The sequence below is a fragment of the Pocillopora verrucosa genome, chromosome 9, assembly GCF_036669915.1.
Source record: "Pocillopora verrucosa isolate sample1 chromosome 9, ASM3666991v2, whole genome shotgun sequence".
NCBI classification, from domain to species: Eukaryota; Metazoa; Cnidaria; class Anthozoa; order Scleractinia; family Pocilloporidae; genus Pocillopora; species Pocillopora verrucosa.
In genome coordinates, this window is record NC_089320.1 from 148,116 (window position 1) to 170,142 (window position 22,027).

Here is a 22,027-nt window from a genome sequence, read left to right on the forward strand (position 1 = left end):
AGTTGAAGATACTGAGGCCTACCAGGAGATGAATAGGATGAATACGAGACATTCGAAGAAATTTTTATGGTTGCTATTTCGGTTTGAGCCTGTTTTTTGGCAAAACCTGCTGACCGAAAAACTATCATTCGCTCGTACAAACGGCAAAAACTTTCATCAGCTATCATGTTGAAGTTGAAAACGTCCAAACTACATGATAGTTGATGATAGTGTATGACAGTTCATGTTCAAACGCTCGTGAAACTCAAAACCATGACCCTAAACTAAACGCATTCGAAAGCGGCTCAAGGATTTCCCTGTTTGATTCTTTGTTCTATATCTATCGGTATTCGTTGTTTCTTTTATGTGTTTGTTTGTTTGGTTGGTTGGTTGTTAATTGGTGTTGTTGTTGTTTTTTAATCCTACTCACTTTCTTACTTTATAATTCAAGGTGTTCCTTTAGCTCCTTTGTGCGCTTCGCCTGAAGAAAGAAAGACTACCTAAATAACGAGATCCGTAAGTAACAGTAAGTACTCTAACAGTAGCGATCTTACCTACAGGTTGTCATATCATAGATGCTTTGAAGCCTCATTCATACATTGGTTAATGTGTGCTCCCTGATTAAAATACCTTGACATCATTGGAATGCTTGTTTCACATCAATTCAAACGAAATATTCAACCCAACGTATCACTGACGAGGAACTGAGTTACAGTGACCCACAGAAAACTAGACATAGAAATTCTACAATATTAAATCTAGAGGCCGCTCCTCTTTTTTCGACTTTCTACTGACTTTTCTGACGAGGAGAAGAAAAAGTCGAGAAACTCATCCGGCTCGATGGAAAGCGTCTGTTGCCGTTTCTTTAGTCCAAAGATAAAGAGACTTTTTATGAGGACAAAATTAGAAATTTTTTTTTTACTACTTCCTTTCCTCTAATAAGTAATATGCAGTACAACGTGTAAAAGGCAGTATTAACAACTTAAGAATTTTTAATTCTAAAAATAAACCCTTAAAGATAAAAAGCACAGATTTGGAAGTCTCAATCTTTAAATTACGGTTGCTGACTTCAGTTTTAGGAAAATGCTACAACACAGACTCTCGAAGATCTCCAATTGGTGGCCATACGCTGAATGGTTGCCATAGTTCTTCCATGCTTTCTCGAATTTGAAAATCAGTTAGTTTATTTCTATTTTTTTCACTGTTCTTTTCAAGTTTATTCTTTACCGAATTTTCCCTGTCCATCTTTTTTAGTCGAAACTGTTGCAATTTGCGAGAGCTCTTCCTCTCTCCTCCTTGACTGTTTGTTGACGAACGCCGCGATTTATTTTCACTATAAATCTGAAGATACAAATCTTTCAAAGCATCATTTCTTTTTCCTCCAACATTGAAAAAATAGATAAAAGGGTTACACATTGAATTCAGAAGACCCAGGCCATACAGTGCCAGCCTAGTTCCATCCATAGGATTAGGGAATCCCTTGAGTGTTTTCTCAAGAAAACCACAGTAGATCACAAATGGTGACCAGCATATCAGAAACACCAACACTACCGTAAGCAAAACGCGAATGACTCTTCTCCTCGATTGTATCAACACACTAAGATGAGCGGTGTTTGCACTTATTGTGGATGAAATAGAAAGGTTCCTTTGTCTCCTCCACACAACTCGTGAGACTTTGTAATACATGATGCTCATGGTTACCAAAGGTAACACAAAAGATGCCACTGCAAGAAACATCAAATAAGCCAATCCAGATAAACTATTGTTTGGCATTGTGGTGCAGTAATACACTGTCTTGTTTTTTTCAACTGTGATGGGTTTTACATCAGTGAAGTAAAATGTTGGTGTAAATTGCATTACTGAGTAGAGCCACGCGAGCAGAATCATCCAAGATGGTGTAAGAAGTTTTGGTCGCAAGGCAATGGAGGCCATAGGTCTTGCCAGGGACATGTAGCGGTCAATGCTTATAGTTGCTAGGAGAGAGATGGAAACGGTTGGAGTCAGGTACTGCAGAAAAAAATGAAAAATAAATCATTAACAAAACTAGCAATTATTTCTATGAATATTAAGTTTACTGCAAAGGTGTGAGGCAAGAGCAACAATTACGTTACTTTCATGTTACACGGCGATTGGTAGGCACAATGAAAGAATTAGCTCCGATCTATCCTCGTTTTAGTTTCATGTAAGTTGATTAAGCTAAAGTACCTGTACAAATCGTGAAAACTTGCAAGCTCCGTTTTCGATGGAGCTGTATTTAGTTGGGTAGTGGAAATTGCTGAAAAGAGTCAGAGGAATACACATCAAGTACACCATCAGATCAGAGATGGCCAAGTGCAAAAGAAACAACTGAACATTAGACTTATGTCCTCTTCGGCGGAGAATTGTAACAACGGTCACCACCAATCCATTGCCGATGGAACCAATTATTGCAACCAGTCCTAAGAAATATAAAGCAAATAAATTGCGTCCTCAAATTTCAGCTTTTGAAGAACTACGTTGATCCCTTATCCCAAAACGTTGAATCGCATGAATACTTTTTACGTCTTACGTTACGACTGAATCTTTTAATAGACTGCTTTCTTCGAAATTTCGACTAGTGGGACTGGTCTAAAGAAGGCTGTTACAAAACAATGGGTCCCTGAAGGGGCTTGTTGCACAAGGGTTTAAATGTCCTTAATCACAATGCTAAGTTCCAGATGTTCGCATTCATTCCACCTTATCAAAGTCCCCATGCGAAAGTACCCCATCCTCTTTATGAATCAAAACAAGGGAAAATAATAAACATAAATTCTGCATACCTGCTGAGTATTCAGGTGTCTCATTGTGGTACCTTAAAGCAGCTGTGTCAAACTTTGTCTCATCAGTTAAAACTTGATAACCAAGAGAAGTAATGGTCCCGTAATTCCCTTGGATAAACTTAGCTATACTGTAAGAGTTCCATTTTCTAGCCCGTTCCCCTTTTCTGTATGTGGTTATGTTTTAAATCCAGTGGTTTAAATTTTTTTCACCAGAAATGTTTAGATATATCACTCAAAGTTATCCTTTCCTATCCTGCCAATTGACAAGTCACCGAAAAAGACACCATAAGTAAGCGAATCAGTTCCAATTGTTCGCACCACGTTCTTTCATAAAAACGGCTTAATAACTAATAATAGTTTGCTTCGGCGTTAAAGCTAGAGTTTGATTTACTGACCTTACAAAAGTGTAGATTTTAAGTGATGGCTTTGATCAGTTTTGCCTACTTCAAACAAAGGTGATAAATGAATGCCTACCTAGTATTACGGTAGCTGAGATGAAAGCCTGATGTGAAGGATTCCAGCTTCCATCATCCATTCCGTAAGATATTTCATCAACTTCCTTATCCCTCCTTGATAACAAACTACTTTATGACCTTGTAAATTATTTTCTTCTTTTCTTTGAATGAGGTTGTGTTTACCTCTGATCAAGTTACACCGATGGATAAGCAAAATATGGCAACCAAGAACAAAATAACTTTTGTTGGGGTGGATTACCAAATTAGCGGAGACCAAAAGATTCAGAGCAACCAATTGTGTTTATCATTTCTAATTAGCATAGATTGCTTAACCAATTTTTACCAAGGAAACAAAGATGTAACAAACTCAATTAAAATTTGCACAGTTTAAGGTTACTTAACGGTGTTATTTAGGATTCTAAATGTTCATGGAGATCTTAGGATTGGGCTGTATCTATTTTCAGTTTTACTTGCTCGATATGGACAAAACTACATTACAACGAGTTCAACTACAATAAACACGATTAGCTTCACACAAACAAAGTAAGCTGTAATGCTCAAACAATAGTAAAGGTTTGAAACTCAAATGATTGTAAAAAAGGTTATAACTTTGACAGGGTACCAGAAATTCACAATTAAATGATTCTTGCCTTGTTTCATCTTAGTTTGTGATCAGAATTTAGTGCAGCTGTTACTATGTCACGCAATAATCTTTTAAAAGATTTGTTCAGTCCAAAGCATTTGTTATGGATGAGTAACGCGACGGTTTCGTGCATTTAAAAAACTAATGAGGAAGTCAAAAAACTCGCAAATGGTCAAGAGACTGCATCCCAAGAAGAGCCCCATGTTGCCACCAATCTCACCTAAGGAAAGAAAAATTAATGGGAATGCGAATATTCCTTTGACTTTGGAACAGATTTTTGCCAGAATTTTGCGTTTCCACACTAAGCCTCAGGTACCATTTGCTCGCTTGTAGAGGAGCTCCTTTTAGGAGTATTTTTATTCAAGCCTGATACTTCAAGTAACTACAAAGCGTGAATGCAAAAAATCTACCCCGAATGTTGATAAAACACAGTCTGAATGTACACACAATAGGTTGGTCATCTGTGGGTGGAAAATTGGAAAATTCTGATTACACCCTGCAAGCTAGCGGAATTTAATTTACGAGAAAAAAAAATTATGTATATTCCTAAAACTGGCTCAGCAAAAGTTTTGATAGATTCGGGGCTTTTTCTTTTCCTGAAAACAGGGTTAAGATCCTTAAATGGTCGCCTACTTAAAGTGTACAGTTACCGGGGCCTTACCATAAATTATAAGAATATAAGCTGCGATGTTTCCGCAATTATCAATATGGCTGCCATCGCATAACCAATGCATTTCTTACCAAACAAGGAATTGCTGTCGTAAGCTGGCTTCTGTTCCTGCATCTCATAACTCAAAGACTTGAATCCAACTTGTAAAAACACAAGATTATCTCTGACGAGGGGGGAAAACGTTCAAACAATTAATATGCTACCACTAACGGATTTTTTTAGACCACCTTCACGGGGATTGTAATAGTTTACATTTCGGATTACTACTGTGTACCTGTGCAAGTCTATAAGAGAAAAGATTCTTGGCACAACATTACAGCTGACTTTTTTTTTATTTTATTGAATTTGCGAAATACGGAAACTTAGAAATAACTGCGATACACTGTGACAATTGGCTCTTAACTTATGAGCTCAGTGGACGGACAAATACAAGTTTAGCCATTTTATTGTGAACAAAACGATGACTTCTATTCTAATACATCGTAAATTTTGTAGTTTAGATTTTCCCTCCGTAAGAGTACATGGTTTAGAAGAAATTTCAGAAAATACAGTTAAAACTAAAAAACCAAAGGGCAGGGCAATTATTAATTTTTTAAACTCAGATCCCTTACCTCTGGTATTGTATATCGGCATAGTAACCAGACTTTATGAGTGAGTCAGCAGTACTCGCATCAGGAAACTTCGAGTAGGACACTTCAGGATGGTACTTAATCTGAGAGCAGGGAACTTGGCAGTCACAATACTCTTCATCTACCATTGCTTTATGGAAATGCACGATAGTTAAAAAAATATAAACAAGTTTGTTTACAACGTTTGCTGATCTTAGAATACTTAGTCAACATAAGACGTTTTTTTCTTTAAATACTGGTGAGTGTAATGTCAGACAAGTCTGTTTAATATGACAGGGAGATCTTTCGTGTAAATATTGTGTAAATATGCATAAAAGTAACTGAGAAGTATATAAGCAAGACTCAATGTTACAAGTGAAATTTACAAGAGCTAGCTCTATGGCTCCTTAACTGGAGTACTGCGTTGGTGGGAGAGTATAACAGAGTAATTTAGTGATTGATTCGTTCTTTTTTATTTGACCGTCTTGCATTACGACCTGAAATGTAATGAGTTTTTTCAAATTGCTAGCTAAGGTGCTTTTTCCTTGACGCTTGTTGCAGGGCGTATATTCGGATACCTTAATTTTAAAGTTTTGTCTTACCTGCTATCTGCTTAACGCAAAGAGCCTCTTCGGATGATATACACGCGGGTGTTCCAGAGTTAACTTATAGAAAAAGCACACGCACAAGTCATTATTTTCCTTTTCCAAAGTTTAAAAAGTGGAAAATCTTCCAGTGGTCGATTTTCGTTCTCAGCCGCGAGAGATGCCATTACCAAAGTTACTGAATATGTAATTTTCGGGTTTCCTTTTCGTATTTTGGTTTTCTTCTTCTTTTAGGAAAGTTTGAACGTCACTGTCTGTAAGCGACACGGGTTTTTCAGTGTTTTAGCAGCCATAATCCGAAAAATTCCGACAAACGACCTTGGATTAAGAATGGTGAAGGCTTTGCCGTTCATTCATCAATCAAATCGAGTGGCGCGAAAGGCGAGTGACGTGTCAGCTGCTGATTGGTGATATCAAACACTTGAAAAAATACTATATTTTTCACGTGTGTTGTTGCGGCTTTTCTCAAGGCTGGAAATCCTTTTAAAACACCGTAATTTATATACTAAATGTTCTTCACGTAGTTATTAGAAAGAATTCTCAAGGCAGCCAAAAATAACTCGATTATGTAGGAGTAGGAAGATGATAACACTCACTTGTTCAGATTTCAAGAGAAGGCTTAGTTGAACTGGATTGAATTAAGTTGAATCGCGTACTTTTTCTTTAAATTTAAGTTCGATAAGACGAGTAGAAAAAAAATTTACTAACCTTTATAACCAGCAGGTCGACAGCCACAGTAATTGATAACGTTGTCAGCCATACATTCAAAAAGACATCCTTCTGTCGTGTACGTAAAATACGTATTCAACTCCTTCTTGGTACAATTGGCTGCGTATGGCTTCTCAAGGTTCTGATACTGGAAACATTGTTCATGTCAATTTTAAAATGTTACCATAAAAACTTTTCCTTATTTGTTTTACACCTAAATGTTGACTTTATATTTTTGTATTACTGTTCTGTTGCTGATATCTAAACTATTTTTGTTGTGGTTTTTTGTGTGCCTTCTGCTTCGTTCTTTCTTCGTCTACGTTGAGAATGTATTGAATTGGCTTCTAATAACCCTAAGTTACATTTCTACCTCAACATAAAAAAGATTCCTTGGGTCTAAGTGATCAAACAAACTTACCTGTTTCTTAGAAAGAGAAATGACAACGTGCTGTCCTGGTCCTACATTGATACCTTCCCATTCATCGATGTATTCACCTTGCCCATGTATCAACACTTTGAATCCTTCGGAAAATTTTCCTTGAGTATACTCTGGTGTTTGTGCATCAAGAATGACTGACAACCCGGATGAAACTCCTGCAATTTTTGATATTTTCATTTCATTGTCTGTACCTGAGTTAAAGGTGAAGCACATACCCCAAGGGGTTACTGAGGGGACAAAATCTGCGGCAGAGCAATCAGCCTCGTCCCAGCCGAATGTGCACAATGGTCCAATCATAGCGCTTGAATTTTGGCCGTAGAGCCGAAAAAATTCTTCAACATTTAGGCGATTAGAATGTTGCCGCATCACCTCTAAGAGAACTTGTCTATAATGACTATCGCAAAGTGGTAAATCATTTTCCAAATCTGCCGGGGAGCAACAACAAAGTATAGACAATCCGCAAGACCAATTGCCTCGAGCTTCTGCAGTCACAGCACATGTACTGATGTTTAGGCCGCTGGACGCAAACAGTGGATCATCATCTGTCATAAATATCTTACTTTTGGTGAATAAGTTGAGTGGGCAGATCGTTACAGCTGGAAAATCCATCTCTCTTAGGCGTTTTCTGCTTAATAAAGTGGTAACTGGTCTACCGTAGTATTTAGTGAAACCGCCGTAAACGGTGAAGATATAATAACCCCCAGAGCTCATCAGCAATATCATCCAGATAAGGCGAATAAAGATCTGACGCTTCATGAAGACATATCGAATGCCGTGAAGTGTTGTACTGTCCACAAATTCCCTCCAAATCACTGTCGATGTCTGGGTATTATCGTTACCAACTTTAGTTAATTCTTGGGAAAGCTTCTTTTCTTGCATCTTTGTCGCTGAAATCCCCGTAGAGTGCCCAGTCATAGAAGTAGATTTCACATTTATGTCTGATATTGTTGCTTTTATTTCATCCTGCTAAGGAAGGTAAAAGTGAAAGAAGAATGACATGAAAAATGAAAAGCTTACTTCATTAGAGAAATCCCTTATCCGATAAAGTGGATTTTATTCGACAAAAATCCACCTATCACGGGTCATATAGATCTTTAAATGAGTTTCCTCCTTATAAAATAATAAGAAGTTCAACATTTTACATTAAGATTATCCCCAATTCATTCTTGAAAAGCATAAGGACAAAATGCTGAGCTCTGAAAAGATATCGTAACTCTGATTTAACAGCCGCTCATCTGTTCATCTCTGAAAGAAAAACGCTCAATATAATGGTAACTTAGCCAAGCTGAAGGCTGGAACAGCCATGCAAGGTATCAACAAGTCCTAAATTGAACCCTTGGCGCTCCTAGAGGAATGTGTAAGACTGAAGGCAAACAAAATCAATGGACTTTCAGGGCTTAATACAACGTCCTTGTACACACATCTAGAGCCAAACATATATCATGTAAATAAGGGTCGAGTGAAGACACCGGTGATGCTGTGGTAGAGAGGAAAAGAGCATAAGATAAGCCTATAATAGCGAAGTAAACTTGCCATTCAGACAGAAAACAGGCTCAGAACAGCCTCGATGCATATAAATTAGGCTACTTCTTAAGATCTTTTAAAAGTCTTACAACAGAGAGTCAGGGCCTCCGCCCGGCATTAAGAGAAGGACACAATCTAAAGGATCACAACAAGCAAACTCCACCTGATAGGTGCCATCCAGAGCCCCCAGCAGCAGCAGTGACTTCAATTTCGATCTTTTTTCGAGTAAGTATGTAAGAAGCAAAGTTTCAAGATAATATCAACTCCCCTGGACCGTATCCACTATTCTGGTGATCTACATCATTGTGACGATCATAATGACAATAAAAGAAAAATCTGAGAAATTCGAATCTACTCGACCGTTGTAAAGAGGGACCGGTTCATTTCTCTTGCGTCGCAGTGATATTTCTTGTTTACATTTTTTTATGTATGTTGTGCGTTACTTGCCGGCGTGAGGTCTGTCGTAAAAAAACTATAAACGAAAACTTTCATCATAACACCTGGTATCATCAATGAAAGGGTTTAGACAGAGTGCAATGAAATTTGTAAGTAACGAATAATCTATAACTAGATTGTTTTGTCCATCAACTTCACGGAAGGAATTTAAATTTTTGTTTAAAGAATGCAAGGCAAAGCAAGAATAATATATTTTTTTATCATTATCTTATTTCATATCATTTTAATACTTATAGGAATTATTATTTATCCATTGCGGGTTGGGGTTAAGACACAAGATAGATGCCAGCCCAAATTAATATGGACTTGTCACACCCCGAAATATGAAGCAAAACCAATGGTTGCATATATTGCAGCTCGGGAGTTGCATCCAATAATAAGATAGCACTGAGGGGAACAAAGGCATCACATTACACAGGCAGCTGAGCAAACACTTCTTTAAAAATAATTTCCATTTCTTAAATGAAGTTGACTTCTTTTCGAATAATATGTGACTTCTTACCAATTTGAGGGTAGTTGTATTCCTTGTTATTCTTATATCAACCTTCAGCTGCTTTTTCGTATTTATTACATGCGGTTTTGCGTGTTTCTCGCAAGTTGTTGAAAATCAAATGACTGACTCAAGGCGAATCCTCATTCAAACAACTTTATTTGAACGTACGATTTGATTGGTATGAACTAGGAAAAAATTGGGTGCAACTTTTCCTTGCTAAACAACTCAAATTAGAGAGCTACGCTGTCGATAGCTGATCGTATTTGAATTCTAATTAAAGCAAAAGGGCCTACAACTTTTTTCTGTGCTTTAGAGAATGAAAAAAAGGCATTATTAGTCCTTGGAGGTGGATGATTGAAATCTGCTTTTCGCTTTATAAACAGAGGAAAGATCATCTATTGTGACTTTAGGTGGCATGTATTTAACTTTCAACGCATTTTCTTACACCGGAGAACGTTACCTTCTGTCTTTATTTTTATTCCAGTACAATTAAAGCGGCCAAATGATAGTTAGGCTGGGAATTCCTCGCTGGAGCGGTGACTCAGGGCTCATAATTGCCTGACTAAGTTGAACGTTTCAGTAAAATTCGTGACCATAGATACTTTGAAGCTTGTCAAGAAGACTAAAGAGGGACTATACAGAAGCATAAATGAATCAAAGGAGCTATTATTAAGTGTAGAGTGCTTTTTCGAGGCGGTAATTATATGTGAAATAAAAATACGATGAAGATTAAAAATATTACTCTTGTCAAACTTATTTAAATCGATTGCAGATTAATATGAAGAAAACTAACCTTCGAATCCATGGCTGCGGTGGACGTTACGCGTCGTGAGAGAACAGATGTCTTTGATGTAAAAGCTAATAAGGAATTGTCTTGTTGATCTTTTTACAAATTAAGGATGCAATTTTCCCGAAAGACTCATATAACGTTGGTAACGAAAAATAGTTTTGTTTATTTTGACTGCGCACTAAAGGCTTTTTACCAATAACCAGATTCGAATTCATAGATCATAGCCAAATACATGCATTATCATTTCAAGAAGTTTTTCCGTCGATTTTTCCTAGAAATTTTTTACAAATGAAATGTAGTAAAAACATTTATTATCGCGGGCTCAAGAGTTTGTAATACCCAGTGATAAGAAGACATCAATTTGATTAATTACCTACTTGTATCTCAAATTAATTGGATGCCAAAAGCATAATAACAGACAGGTACCTTGCTATCACTCTCTGGGGCCTTGTGCAATTAGAATTCGGGCGTACACAGTAATTGAAATTCTCCTTGACGAGAAATCTTCACTTGATTGTACATTCAGAGAAGTAAAAGCAGCAATGGAGTGATTGTATTCTTAGACTATAGCTCAATCTGTATCTAAATCTCGATGACTTACCCTTTTTTTTTCGCTTTCAGAAAGTAAGTTTTTTCCAAATTTTTTTTTTCACATTTGGCAGCTGTACACACAAATCACATCAATACCCAGTTGAAACAAGTACCGAACAACAGAACAATAAAAGTTGCATAATAGATTCGAAATCTAGGGGCACGTTAAACTACGACAAAAATATAATTTGGTTGTTTCGCTTAAATATGAATTACCCTTAACACTTGAATAAGCTCTTACCGACATATCAGAGAAGGGAGACCTATAATAATATTCTGAAGGTCTTTTATTCGTTATTCTGAGCTGTTGCTAGGCTTTCATAAATATAATATAGGACATAAACATTCGCACTGTTTTACCTAATGTTTTATGTTTTTTTTTCAATTAGGCAATTTTCGATAAGCTCAAAGCCTCTAATTTTAAGCGAGGCTAAGTGTAAAGCCTTTTGTCTGTAAATGATTTTATCTTCTCAAACAAATAAAAAAAACCTTTTTTACATAAGAGCTTTTTTATTGGCTTCAGTTTAAAGTGAGAAAATGGATTATTTAGAAGTTCGAAGTAGCGGAGCTCGCAGCACGCAAAGCATGCACATCGTAGGACCACAGCTCATGGAATGTGGCTTACAAAGCTTGGAGCCCAATTGGTTGTTAAAAGAGCGTGTTTAAAAAGAAAGAACTCTGTCTTGAGTGGTGAATATCTTCCCCACATTTAAGAGAACTTTCCATGATATCGCGTCAGGTCACTGCATCCTTTGTTTGCTGTCATCAATCTTGGTAACATGGTCAAAACAGCAAAAGCAACTTCAATAACTCGCGTTATTTCGATACCTTCTACACGTGCTCTTTCGAGAACACATTCGTTGCTGAGTAGTGATCCTTTTCGATGCACATTTTAGTCTTAAGTACGCTGGATGTGGAGCGCGTGGAGCAAACTACAACCTAGAAATAATTCCATATTACCACCGATTTCACCTAAAAAAATAATAATAATAAAGCATTTAATTGTGCGGACAAACCTCTCTACAACGGTTATCTTGAGTACAGAGATAAGTGGCCAAAAAGAGGGGGCCATTTGCGGAGATATATATATTTTTTACATATGACTTGGGCATTTACTAAAGAATACGTGATAATTAGTGTTTACTAGTGTTTACTCAGTCAACAGGGAGAATACGTTTTTACCGAACATAGTAATCCAATCATAAGCTGGTTTTTGTTCATGCTTTTCATAACTCAGTGATTTGAATCCAACTTGTAAAAACACGAGGTTGTCTCTGTTAAAAGATTCAAATATATCATATCAGCAAATTATTCCGATCCTTCAAATCAATCGATCTTAGAAAATTTCAAAATAAAACAATATTTTTTAATAACCAAACTGACGAGGAGACCTCGCATACGGTCAGGAGACTGAGGCCTGAAAAAATCCCATATTGATACTAATTTCACCTGAAAAAGTTTATCTTTGTTAAAAATTCAAACACGTTATAGAACTAAATAAATCGATGAGGGGAAAATTAAAAATGGTTTCCTGACGCTTCGTATGTCCAAGCGCAATTCATACAGAAGTATATGTGTATCACGACATCAAATCATTGATACAGTTTGATTTTGAATTTTGTAGAACTATAACCAATAACACACTGACATGCTGGTCAATATCATTTCAAAGTTCTTTGTTCCATCTTAGATCCATTTTTTGTTTTGTTTTGTTTTTAACAATTTCTACCTCTGGTACTGCACATAATCATAATAGCCTTCCACAATCATCATTTCAGTGGTGCAATGATCCGGAAATTTGGAATACGACACCTCAGTTGTGTACTTAGTATAAGAGCAGGGAACTTGGCAGTCATAGAATTCTTCGTCGATATAATTTACTGTATAAGTTTTTATCTACATCAACCAAACACTGATACCGTTAGGCTTAGCTTTAATCAATCGATAAAATTTGTATTTTACGTTCCAATGCGCTAGAGCCAAATCACAACATGACAAAGGAAAGTTCGCTCACATAATTCATGAGACTCATAACAGCGTTTCTCTTCTGGAGTTGAACACGTCGGGATCCGTGGAGCACTTGATGGCAAAAAATTAAAGATAACTTTTACATTGTTACTTTGCCTGGCTTACCTTCTTTATCCTGTGCTTATAATAGAAAAAAAATCAAAATAAGACATTATTTGACTAAAATCCGGATTGAAAGAGAAGAGAGTGTTAAGAGAAGTATCAAAATATGTGTTATTACAAAAATATCATTGTAAATTAAAATAAACTTCGAGCACTGAAGCCCCAAAATAGTGAGTCCTCGAGGTTCATCTCTCGTTCAAGGTCTATAATTCCACTGTTACGAAGCAAATTTTGATGGGCTGCTCTTGCAGATGTAAAGAAATTTGCTTCTGATGTTACTCATTCCTTTTATCACTTGCTTCTGTAGCCTTCAGGTCGACAACCACACAATTTCACCATTTTTTCGGATTCGTATTCATAAATGCATCCCTTCAATGTGTAGGTTGAAAATGACCTCAACGTCTTCTTGTTGCAGTTTGTCGCGTATGGCTCCTCTAGGTTCTCGAACTAGGAAATCAGTCAAAGTTTACAATGACGGTCAACATGTATGTGGACCAAACAGGAATTTAATAACTTACCGACGTTAAACCTAAATGAGTCGTTGCAATTACAAAAAAAGAAAGGGTAGAAAAATTTAAATGATCTGCATGGGTAATTTATGCGCAATTTAAAACTTAAATAAGAAATAAAATAGCGCAAGAGACATTGCGTAACTTAAAACACTTTATAAAAGGCTTAATAGTGTGGGCTCAAGGTGTAAATGAACTAAGACTAGTTTGGCTGAAATTTCAATCCTGCCCACAGCTGTAATCCTAGAAATAGCGAGAAAGTCCCGCCATATTGAATTTCAATAATTTACGGAAGGAAAGATTAACAGAGCTATGTCTAACACCAATCAAACTCACATAATGACACTCATCGGCTCAAAAAGCACAATTTAGGTAACGTTGATGCAATTACTAAGGATTGAAATTATTCAAAGTAACCATAATCACCCTCGTCTGTGAAAGAGCAATAACGGCATGTTGTCCTGGTCCTACACTGATTCCTTCCCATTCATCGATGTACTCATCCTGCCCGTGAATCAACACTTTGAATCCTTCTGAAAATTTTCCTTGAGTATACTCATGTGTTTGAGCATCAAGAATGACTGATAACCCAGATGAAACACCAGCAGTGTCTACTCTTTTCACCCTACTACTAATACCTTAATTGAATGGAATCGCTGATATCTGGACTGTATAGCTGAAGTAATTCTTCTGTATCCAAACGATGAGACTCAAGCTTCAAGGCGTTTGACAAATCTTGTCTGTATTGACTCGTGCAAATAGATAGAATGCTGGTTGTATTTAAAAATTGATTTGGTAAGACAAGGCAAAGCAGAGACAGACCACATGGCTCGACATTTCATGAAGGCGTAGCGTGTGCCCTGTAGCGTGGTGTTCTTCACAAATTCCTCCCATATTTCTCTTGACGTCGGGTAATCATCCCCTTTTTCTGATTCGCCTTGACGAAACCCTACACCTGTAACTCTCTCCGTCCAAAAGGTATAAATGGTCTCTCGTTTCATGGTGCTGGTTTGATGTACACTCTTATCTGAATGAGTTTTTCCTCAAATGTAGTGATTCCCCTTCTTATTCCTATGGGTGTCGATGAGAAAAATTTAACATAAATGGATCTAAGATGGAACAAAGAACTTTGAAATGATATTGACCAGCATGTCAGTGTGTTATTGGTTATAGTTCTACAAAATTCAAAATCAAACTGTATCAATGATTTGATGTCGTGATACACATATACTTCTGTATGAATTGTGCTTGGACATACGAAGCGTCAGGAAACCATTTTTAATTTTCCCCTCATCGATTTATTTAGTTCTATAACGTGTTTGAATTTTTAACAAAGATAAACTTTTTCAGGTGAAATTAGTATCAATATGGGATTTTTTCAGGCCTCATACAGCTAATTATGCCCCAACACCTGTTTCTCTTTCAAGTGGAAAACGTTTTCATACAGAGGCTTGTATTTTTCTCAGATCCTTTATTCAGATTTATGATTATCGAAAGGTTCTCATGGAAACCAACCTTTTGAGAAAAAATGTTTCCATAATTACATTTCAGAAAATTTCCGAAATTTACAGAACCTATAAATGGGATTTGTTCGCCTTGTTTCTTGCTTTTGATTGGCCATTCTTTTTAATTTGAAAATTTAGATGGCATATGAGATAATTCATTTGTAAGAATACGAGAGAAATTTCAAATTATTATTTTGCCCAAAGAGGCAAAAGCACAAACAAGACCGAGTCTCACCACGCACTTATCTTTTAACTGCACAACAAACTTTCTGCAATAGATCCACCGACCTTTGGGGAAATGGTTACCGTAGTCACAGCCGGCAGTTCTCGGTGACCTTCAGCACACGATCCATCTCGAAGTCAGAAGAAATAACTGCAGAGAAAAAGAATCAACCATCATCTGACAATCAGACAGCAAAAACATGATTAAAATTGTTTACATACGAAATACTACCTCGTTGAGTTTCTCATAATTACAACAGTTGATTGAAAAATTGTAATCATGACTGCTCACATGAATGGTTTTTCTTTGATTGATTTATTTTTTTATTAGATGGTTTTAATCAACAGTCACTGAATCCTTAAAAAGTCTCTAAAAGCCTCATAATAATTGATGAAAACACAGTTTAAACTATCTTCACTTATGGCTTTTCCAAGCGTGGCTCTTTTTTAATTCATTTCGAGGATAATTTGCAATTGATATCTTAGCACCACATCTGCAAATGAATCAAAACAAGCGAGCGTCGCCTGCTTACAAATTGGCGTTTAGGAAAATTATTCTCACTGCCGTATGCGCCACCATAGTAACAAGAGTAAATTCAAAATGTTAGCACTGTATTTTCTTTCTTTTCGCACACTTACATAAGAAAACAATTGGAAAAGGTAAAAAAATAACATCACGGAAGGTTTCGACTTTTAGAAAAACATTAAGACGCACCGATGACGTCAGCATCAATAACTACCACTAGAGATCACAGACTGATAGAGATTGCACTCCACTTAGCAAAAATTCTCTATGGGGAACTGTTACCCAGCTTTAGTAGAGCTGATCCATAGCAAGGATCCATAGCAAGTACCAGTCTCTTTTTTCGATGAGATAGGAATACGCATATTATTTAATTCAAAGGGAAGTATTTACAAACTGACGTCAACACAACCAAATTATCATTTTGTGTTTGAGTGTATATGCTACTGCTGGAAATTACATCATAGTGATTCGTGTGCGCGCACGATCAGAACAGCTCACCGTTAACCGCCGAATATACGGCTGATTCTTTCACCTCAAGTCAGAATTCATGATTTAACTTCTTGAATTTGTTTATATTGGACTGTTCAATAGTTCGAGGAGTCTGCATAATTTGAATCTCGCTATTTGCGACATAAACAAGGTGAGATGGACATGTACATGTCATGATATGGTTTCTTTCACTCTAAAGCGCATGTGGTTGTTGGTTACGTCGGTTTAAAAAAGAAACCTTTAAAAGGTTATAGGTATCCGAAGAGGAATTCACCAAAATTTCCCGCTTATTCAGAGGAACTAGGCCATGTTGTTTGCGATGTGAACTGCTCGGGGGTGGTGTATTCATTATTGCGTGACAATCTAATTGTTTGTTTGTGATGGTTACAGCATGTACTGACTCCATTGAATAATTGTTAATTCTCTCGTAAAAATGAAAAACGCTTGCTTTGCATTATCAGTAAGCTGGACTGATAACTTATCGGCCGCCATCTCCAGCTGAAATATAAGCTGATCCGATGGTGAAGTAAATCGGTAATGTTATCAGTCCTACCTTAAGCCGAAAAGACGAATAACTTAGTTATTGAAATGTTCAAGATAAACCTAACAACGATATTTGTTTACGGCGTTAATTGGAAAATGATTTTTCATTTAATTTGGTTTTTTTTTTTTTTTTGTCTTAGCCTCTGGAATAAGTTACGGATGCGGGGGTTTCAAAATTGTTTCACTGGTTTCGGGCGATACGCATCATATTGATTCCCTTACTTCCAGAAACATTTATAGTTATAACTGTCTCATTCTCATCGAGATAATTAGAATTTTCGGATGAATATTGACTTGGGTGAAAAACAATATACTTAAGCAAAAGCAAAAAATGTATTTCTCTTGGATCCCCAAATTCTAAACGAATGCGAGGATAATTTTGTCATGTTTCTGTAAAGTGACTGAAACAGCGAAATCCAATCATTCAAAGAGATTGAAAACAAACGTTTAACCTAAATTCTCAATACTCACCTGCCATAAATTTAAAATGCACTTACGTAGAACCAATATTCAAGGGTTTAACATGCAACATTCTAACTCAGAAGGATTTAAGGACACAGAGGATCCGAAACATAACTGAACTGTAGAGGCTCGGAACCTAACCGGAAGATTTTATTAATAGTACGGTTAGTTTGATGAAAAAGTGAGGTCAGGCATAGTTTTTAAATTACTTAGATTTTATTTCACAGTATGAGATCAGCAAGTCAGTTTTTTAATACATTTGATTTGTGTAATTTCACTTCAAAAAAAAGTGGACGCTTTTTATTCAAGTCGTTCAAATTTACCACTAACCACAGTGAGGAAGTGTTTGACTATCAATTTCTGAATTACTTCAGATCTGAAAGCGCTGGATCTCAGTAATTTACACTTACGTTAAAAACTGATATTTTTTTCTATATCTAATACTGAATGCAAATCAACAATTTTGTATTTACAAGATGTTGAATTGCGAGGTGGACATTTATCAATAAGGCATCCCTTTCAAATTACCTCAAAATTAGAGCGTGTCAATTATTAAAGATGGTACACAGGCTGCATCAATAAAATCCTCGTTGAATTACTACGTGGCCAGGGCCTTGGTTAACACTAAAGCTGCAATGATAAGCTAGAGAAAGGTCGATAAATAACTGTAGAAGAACAGATTAGATTAAAAAAACCAAAAAAGTTTACACATTTGAATATAATATTTATTTCGCTTGGGTTCTAATGAGTGATTTGGTTTATTACTAGAAACAGAAGTAGCCAGTATTCGCTTGGAATCTTGAATTCACCCACGTCAATGGCAGAGAAGATAAACAGCGTTCAAATGACAAACCTTCAGGAAGGGACAATTTCCCAGAAGCCTCCTCTGTCAGACAGCAACGGACGTCAAACAGGAGTAAAAATGTGGCAGGAGTTTGTTGATAACACAACGTTGCATGGCATTCGTTATGTCTTTATAAAGCGCCATGCTGTCACTCGCCTTATATGGTTGATTTTGCTATTGTCGTCTGGTGGTTACTACATTTTTACAGTTTATAGAGCTTTTGAAAAATACTACAGTCGTCCTATTAACACTGTAGTAAGCAGAAAACATCTAAGAAAAATGGATTTCCCAGCTATAACGATTTGCTCAAACAATTTGTTTTCAAGAAGCAAAGTCTCTTTAGCTGATGATGATCCATCCTTTGCATCCAGCGGTTTAAACATCTCGTCATGCGCTGTCACATCAAGAGCCCGAGCCAATCGACCCTGTGGATTGTCTTTGCTATGCTGTTGTGCTCCTTTTGATAATGAGAACGAGTCGCTTGCTCTCCCAAACTGTACATTTGAATACAAACAAGAACTGTTGAAAGATATACAAGTGTCTAACCATCGTATAGAAGTTGAGAGTTTTTATCAAAAATACAGCCTAAATATCAGTAATCTTCTTGGACCTACTTGTCAGTTCAGTTGGAGGCAAACTCAGTGTTCAATAACAGACTTCGATCCCACAGTGACCGAGTGGGGAATGTGTTACACTTTTAACTCAGGAAGAGAAAGCGAAATTAAAATTGTAGACACTGCTGGAGTTTCTTCTGGACTTACGCTGCTTCTCGATGCAAACACAGCTGAGTATACTCGTGGAAAATTTTCCGAGGGATTCAAAGTGTTGATCCACGGGCAAGGTGAATACTATGATGAATTTGATGGAATCAGCGTGGGACCTGGGCAACATGCTTCAATCGCTCTTTCTCAGAAACGGGTTGGTTTATTTGTTTGTTTGTTTGAGTGTAATCTTTATTCAATTTAGTTGTCTGTTTGATAGCTTATAGGTTCAAGTGCCTTTTTTCTTTTATTAAGGGTGGTAACATCCTAGAAAAGTGCGATTATGAGATTAAGGATCGCAATTTCAGCGCACGCTCTTCAAGCGTCTTTCTTTTCTTCCTGGTGCATACAAAAGAAAAGACCTGAATGGGTGATACGTTGGCTGATTCAAATGGAACTGGTCATGCATATGTAACGTTTTACTTCAGATACATATTAGTTACATTATGTGGTTAGGTTGTCAGCTTATTCTCATTAGTATGTTATGTTTGTTTTGAAAGTTGGCTATACTTTTTTACTTTTAGTATGAGAATTTGGAGAAGCCTTATGCCACCAACTGCACAAATAAACCATTAAACACATTTTCTAAGTACTCATCAGAAGGATGCCTTTATGAGTGCAAGGTTCAAAGCACTATTAAAATTTGTGGCTGTCGACCCATCGGCTACATTGGTAAATTTATGTTCTTAATTTATTTTGACCAATAATTTATAAGTAAAATATTAATTATTAAAGTTATTAAAAAAAAAGAAGTAAACTGTGTAAAAAATCACTCACACCTCAACAGAAAGTTGAGGGCTGAGCGTTCCAGTCAGATTCTTTTGCACGTTATGCCTTCGAAACGTAGTACTTGAACGTGTCAACTACCTTCAAGTACTTCCCCCCTTCTAAAGAGTACACGACTTATTTTCTAAGTCAATTTTTTTTAATAATCACCGAATTCTTCACCACGCAAAAGTAGTTGAAGGTGATGCTTCTTCCTGCTTCCAGTTCACAGGACTGATTTGACTAATTCCACCGTCCTTACGACTTAGTGCTGTTTTTCATAGACTAAAAAAAACTTTGCGAATCCTTTCGATGAATTTGAACGCCATTTCATGACTGTCCATTATTATGCATATTTTCTGTTTATAAAATTATTTTGTTTATTCCTTGTTAGGTTCCCGTGACACTCCTCCGTGCCTATCCCCCAACGAGGTTAAATGCAGTGGCAGCGTTGATGGTGGGAATGTTGTTAGAACCTTTTGATCTCAAATTGACAAGTTAGAATTGCGGTGTGAATGGTCTTGTAGACATTCCACGAAATGCCCATGTTACCTCGTTGCATTTTACCTGCCAACTCGATTTATTGTGGTGCCGGATGGTCTCCGTTTTTTGATTCAGCAAACTCAAACAGTGTTACTATGCCTCTCGTTTCGACATAAAAATGAAATTTTAAACAAGCACATAAGCCGCTTATAATTACTGACACTGATCATGTGTAAGGTTTGGACCTCAAAAATGATCCGTGTCAGTGTCTTAATACGTTATTAAGTTGCATTTGGCCCAAAGCTTAATCAATCTACTATATTTTAAGTTTCTGTTCCAGGCTGATTATCTGCACAACTCTTAAATCAGAAGTAAAATAGGTCATTTACGAAGTGAAGGCTTGCATGCGTTTGCTGTAGAGGATTCCAATTTTTTTTTTTTTATTTTCATTAATTTTTTAATTTCTACTTTCATTATCGTTTCTTCATAAAGCGTCTATAGACGAAGACATGTGTGACTGCCAAGTTCCTTGCTTTCAAACTCGATATCAAGCTGAGGTTTCTTATTCAAAGTTCCCGGATATAGGCACAGCTGAAGACCTATTGAATGAGGGCTATGAGAGTTTACAGTACATGAGGTATTTTCAGTGATATTTGCCAGCATGGCATAGATAAAGAAAACCTATTACTGTTAGCCTATTAAATCCAGAGCATATATTTCTTTTCTGCCCCTGTAACGGTTTTGGTCTTTTGTCTCGTTTTGAGTAAAAGTGGAGACATCGTCATAGGGGATACATTAGAGAAAGAACTTGAGCTCAAACAGACTGAAAAATCCTGGTCTGAATAATATAATAATTCACATTTAAGCAACCTAAGGTTTAAAAAATTGGTTTTAGCGAAGATGCCAAAGATTCTGATTCGAAATGCGGACAGATAGTGGCTACGTTTTCTTGCGAGTCAGTATTCATAACCTTTGTTAACATTTTGATGTCCCCACTCTTTAGAGATAATCTTGTGTTTTTACAAGTTGGATTCAAGTCCTTGGGATATGAGATGCAGAAACAGCAGCCGGCATATGACAGCAACTCATTATTTGGTGAGAACTTAATATTGAGACATAAAGTTATATTTGTCACGGTCAGCTGTATTCGTAGGCTTGTATAATATTCTCAATGGTAATTCCTCCTTCTCCATCATAGGTGAGATCGGTGGAAATATGGGCTTATTCCTGGGATGCAGCCTGCTAACCATATGCGAATTTTTGGATTTTTTCATGAGTTACCTGGCAGCACGAAACCGTAACGTGACTAACCCAACGTAATGACTGTACAAATAATTGTGCGGGAATTTGCCCTTCAAATGTCGTTTGTCTACACAAAATGATGTTCAGACGAATTAAGGTTCAAAACCTATAAAGACTGTAAAGGACTAGTAACTGTATAGTGGTTGGCGCTCTGACAACTTGAGGCGAAGTCAGAGTAAAAGACAAGATGTTGAAAAGTCAAACACTGTCATTAATATCAGTAATTTTCAGGATAACCTTCACCTGGACGATCTTGGTAGTTAATGTTCCTTCCGCTTCCAAACCATGTCTACTATATCAAAACTCATTTCTCTCAGGCGCATTAGAAATCATGGACACGCAGATGATGCCACAGTAGCTTAGTACCGTCATAATTTACACTGTATTTCCAAAAATACAAATTGAGACCTAAGGATTAAAATGTTTGCCTTTGTGCCAAAGATTTCGATAGCTCACAAACTGAATTTAAAGTGTTGGAAATCGCAGTCAGTCATATACTTTATTGAAACTTTCCTCAGCTGGGTTATACGAAGACCAACATAACACTACTCTGACATGTTTCTTTACGGATTGTCGTTATTTTTACACAATTTTTTCCCAGAAAACCTTACATGAAAGTACTACCGAAAAAGGTCTCTACAAGGGTGAAAGTTGGACAGCTTCAACCGTCATTTTGATATTTAGGTGGCCGTTATGATTATCTTGTAATACTCTCCACCTGCGCCAA

General features: G+C 36.8%; 3 protein-coding genes and 1 pseudogene across 5 annotated transcripts; 1 reads left to right on the top strand and 3 right to left on the bottom strand.

Moving 5' to 3' along the window:
• Positions 1–980: 980 nt before the first annotated feature.
• On the bottom strand, positions 981–10,252 carry LOC131781262 (acid-sensing ion channel 2-like). Of its 2 annotated transcripts, none has more exons than XM_066172800.1 (8): positions 10,172–10,252; positions 6,885–7,871; positions 6,467–6,614; positions 5,756–5,818; positions 5,157–5,304; positions 4,617–4,708; positions 2,185–4,095; positions 981–1,986 (listed from the first exon to the last, which is right to left on the bottom strand). In XM_066172800.1, exons 1-7 carry the CDS (start codon positions 10,181–10,183, stop codon positions 3,977–3,979), a joined length of 1,569 nt encoding a protein of 522 aa, XP_066028897.1. In that variant the 5' UTR covers positions 10,184–10,252; the 3' UTR covers positions 981–1,986; positions 2,185–3,976. The 2 variants fall into 2 exon arrangements, with proteins under 2 accessions (XP_066028897.1, XP_058953891.2); XM_059097908.2 differs by having other exon boundaries at positions 6,885–7,868; positions 10,172–10,210.
• LOC131781250 (prokineticin receptor 2) lies at positions 1,066–3,312 on the bottom strand. Its single transcript, XM_066171856.1, has 3 exons — positions 3,252–3,312; positions 2,185–2,417; positions 1,066–1,986 (listed from the first exon to the last, which is right to left on the bottom strand). Exons 1-3 carry the CDS (start codon positions 3,310–3,312, stop codon positions 1,066–1,068), a joined length of 1,215 nt encoding a protein of 404 aa, XP_066027953.1.
• Positions 10,253–11,657: 1,405 nt separating the features above from the next.
• On the bottom strand, positions 11,658–14,399 carry LOC131781249 (acid-sensing ion channel 1-like; annotated as a pseudogene).
• Positions 14,400–15,967: 1,568 nt separating this feature from the next.
• LOC131781256 (acid-sensing ion channel 1-like) lies at positions 15,968–21,743 on the top strand. 2 transcript variants are annotated; one of them, XM_059097903.2, is made up of 7 exons: positions 15,968–16,291; positions 17,914–18,907; positions 19,275–19,422; positions 19,910–19,972; positions 20,491–20,635; positions 21,002–21,093; positions 21,197–21,743. In XM_059097903.2, the coding sequence occupies exons 2-7, from the start codon at positions 17,963–17,965 to the stop codon at positions 21,316–21,318; spliced, it is 1,515 nt and encodes a 504-aa protein (XP_058953886.2). In that variant the 5' UTR covers positions 15,968–16,291; positions 17,914–17,962; the 3' UTR covers positions 21,319–21,743. The 2 variants fall into 2 exon arrangements, with proteins under 2 accessions (XP_058953886.2, XP_058953887.2); XM_059097904.2 differs by having other exon boundaries at positions 17,920–18,907.
• Positions 21,744–22,027: the final 284 nt, after the last annotated feature.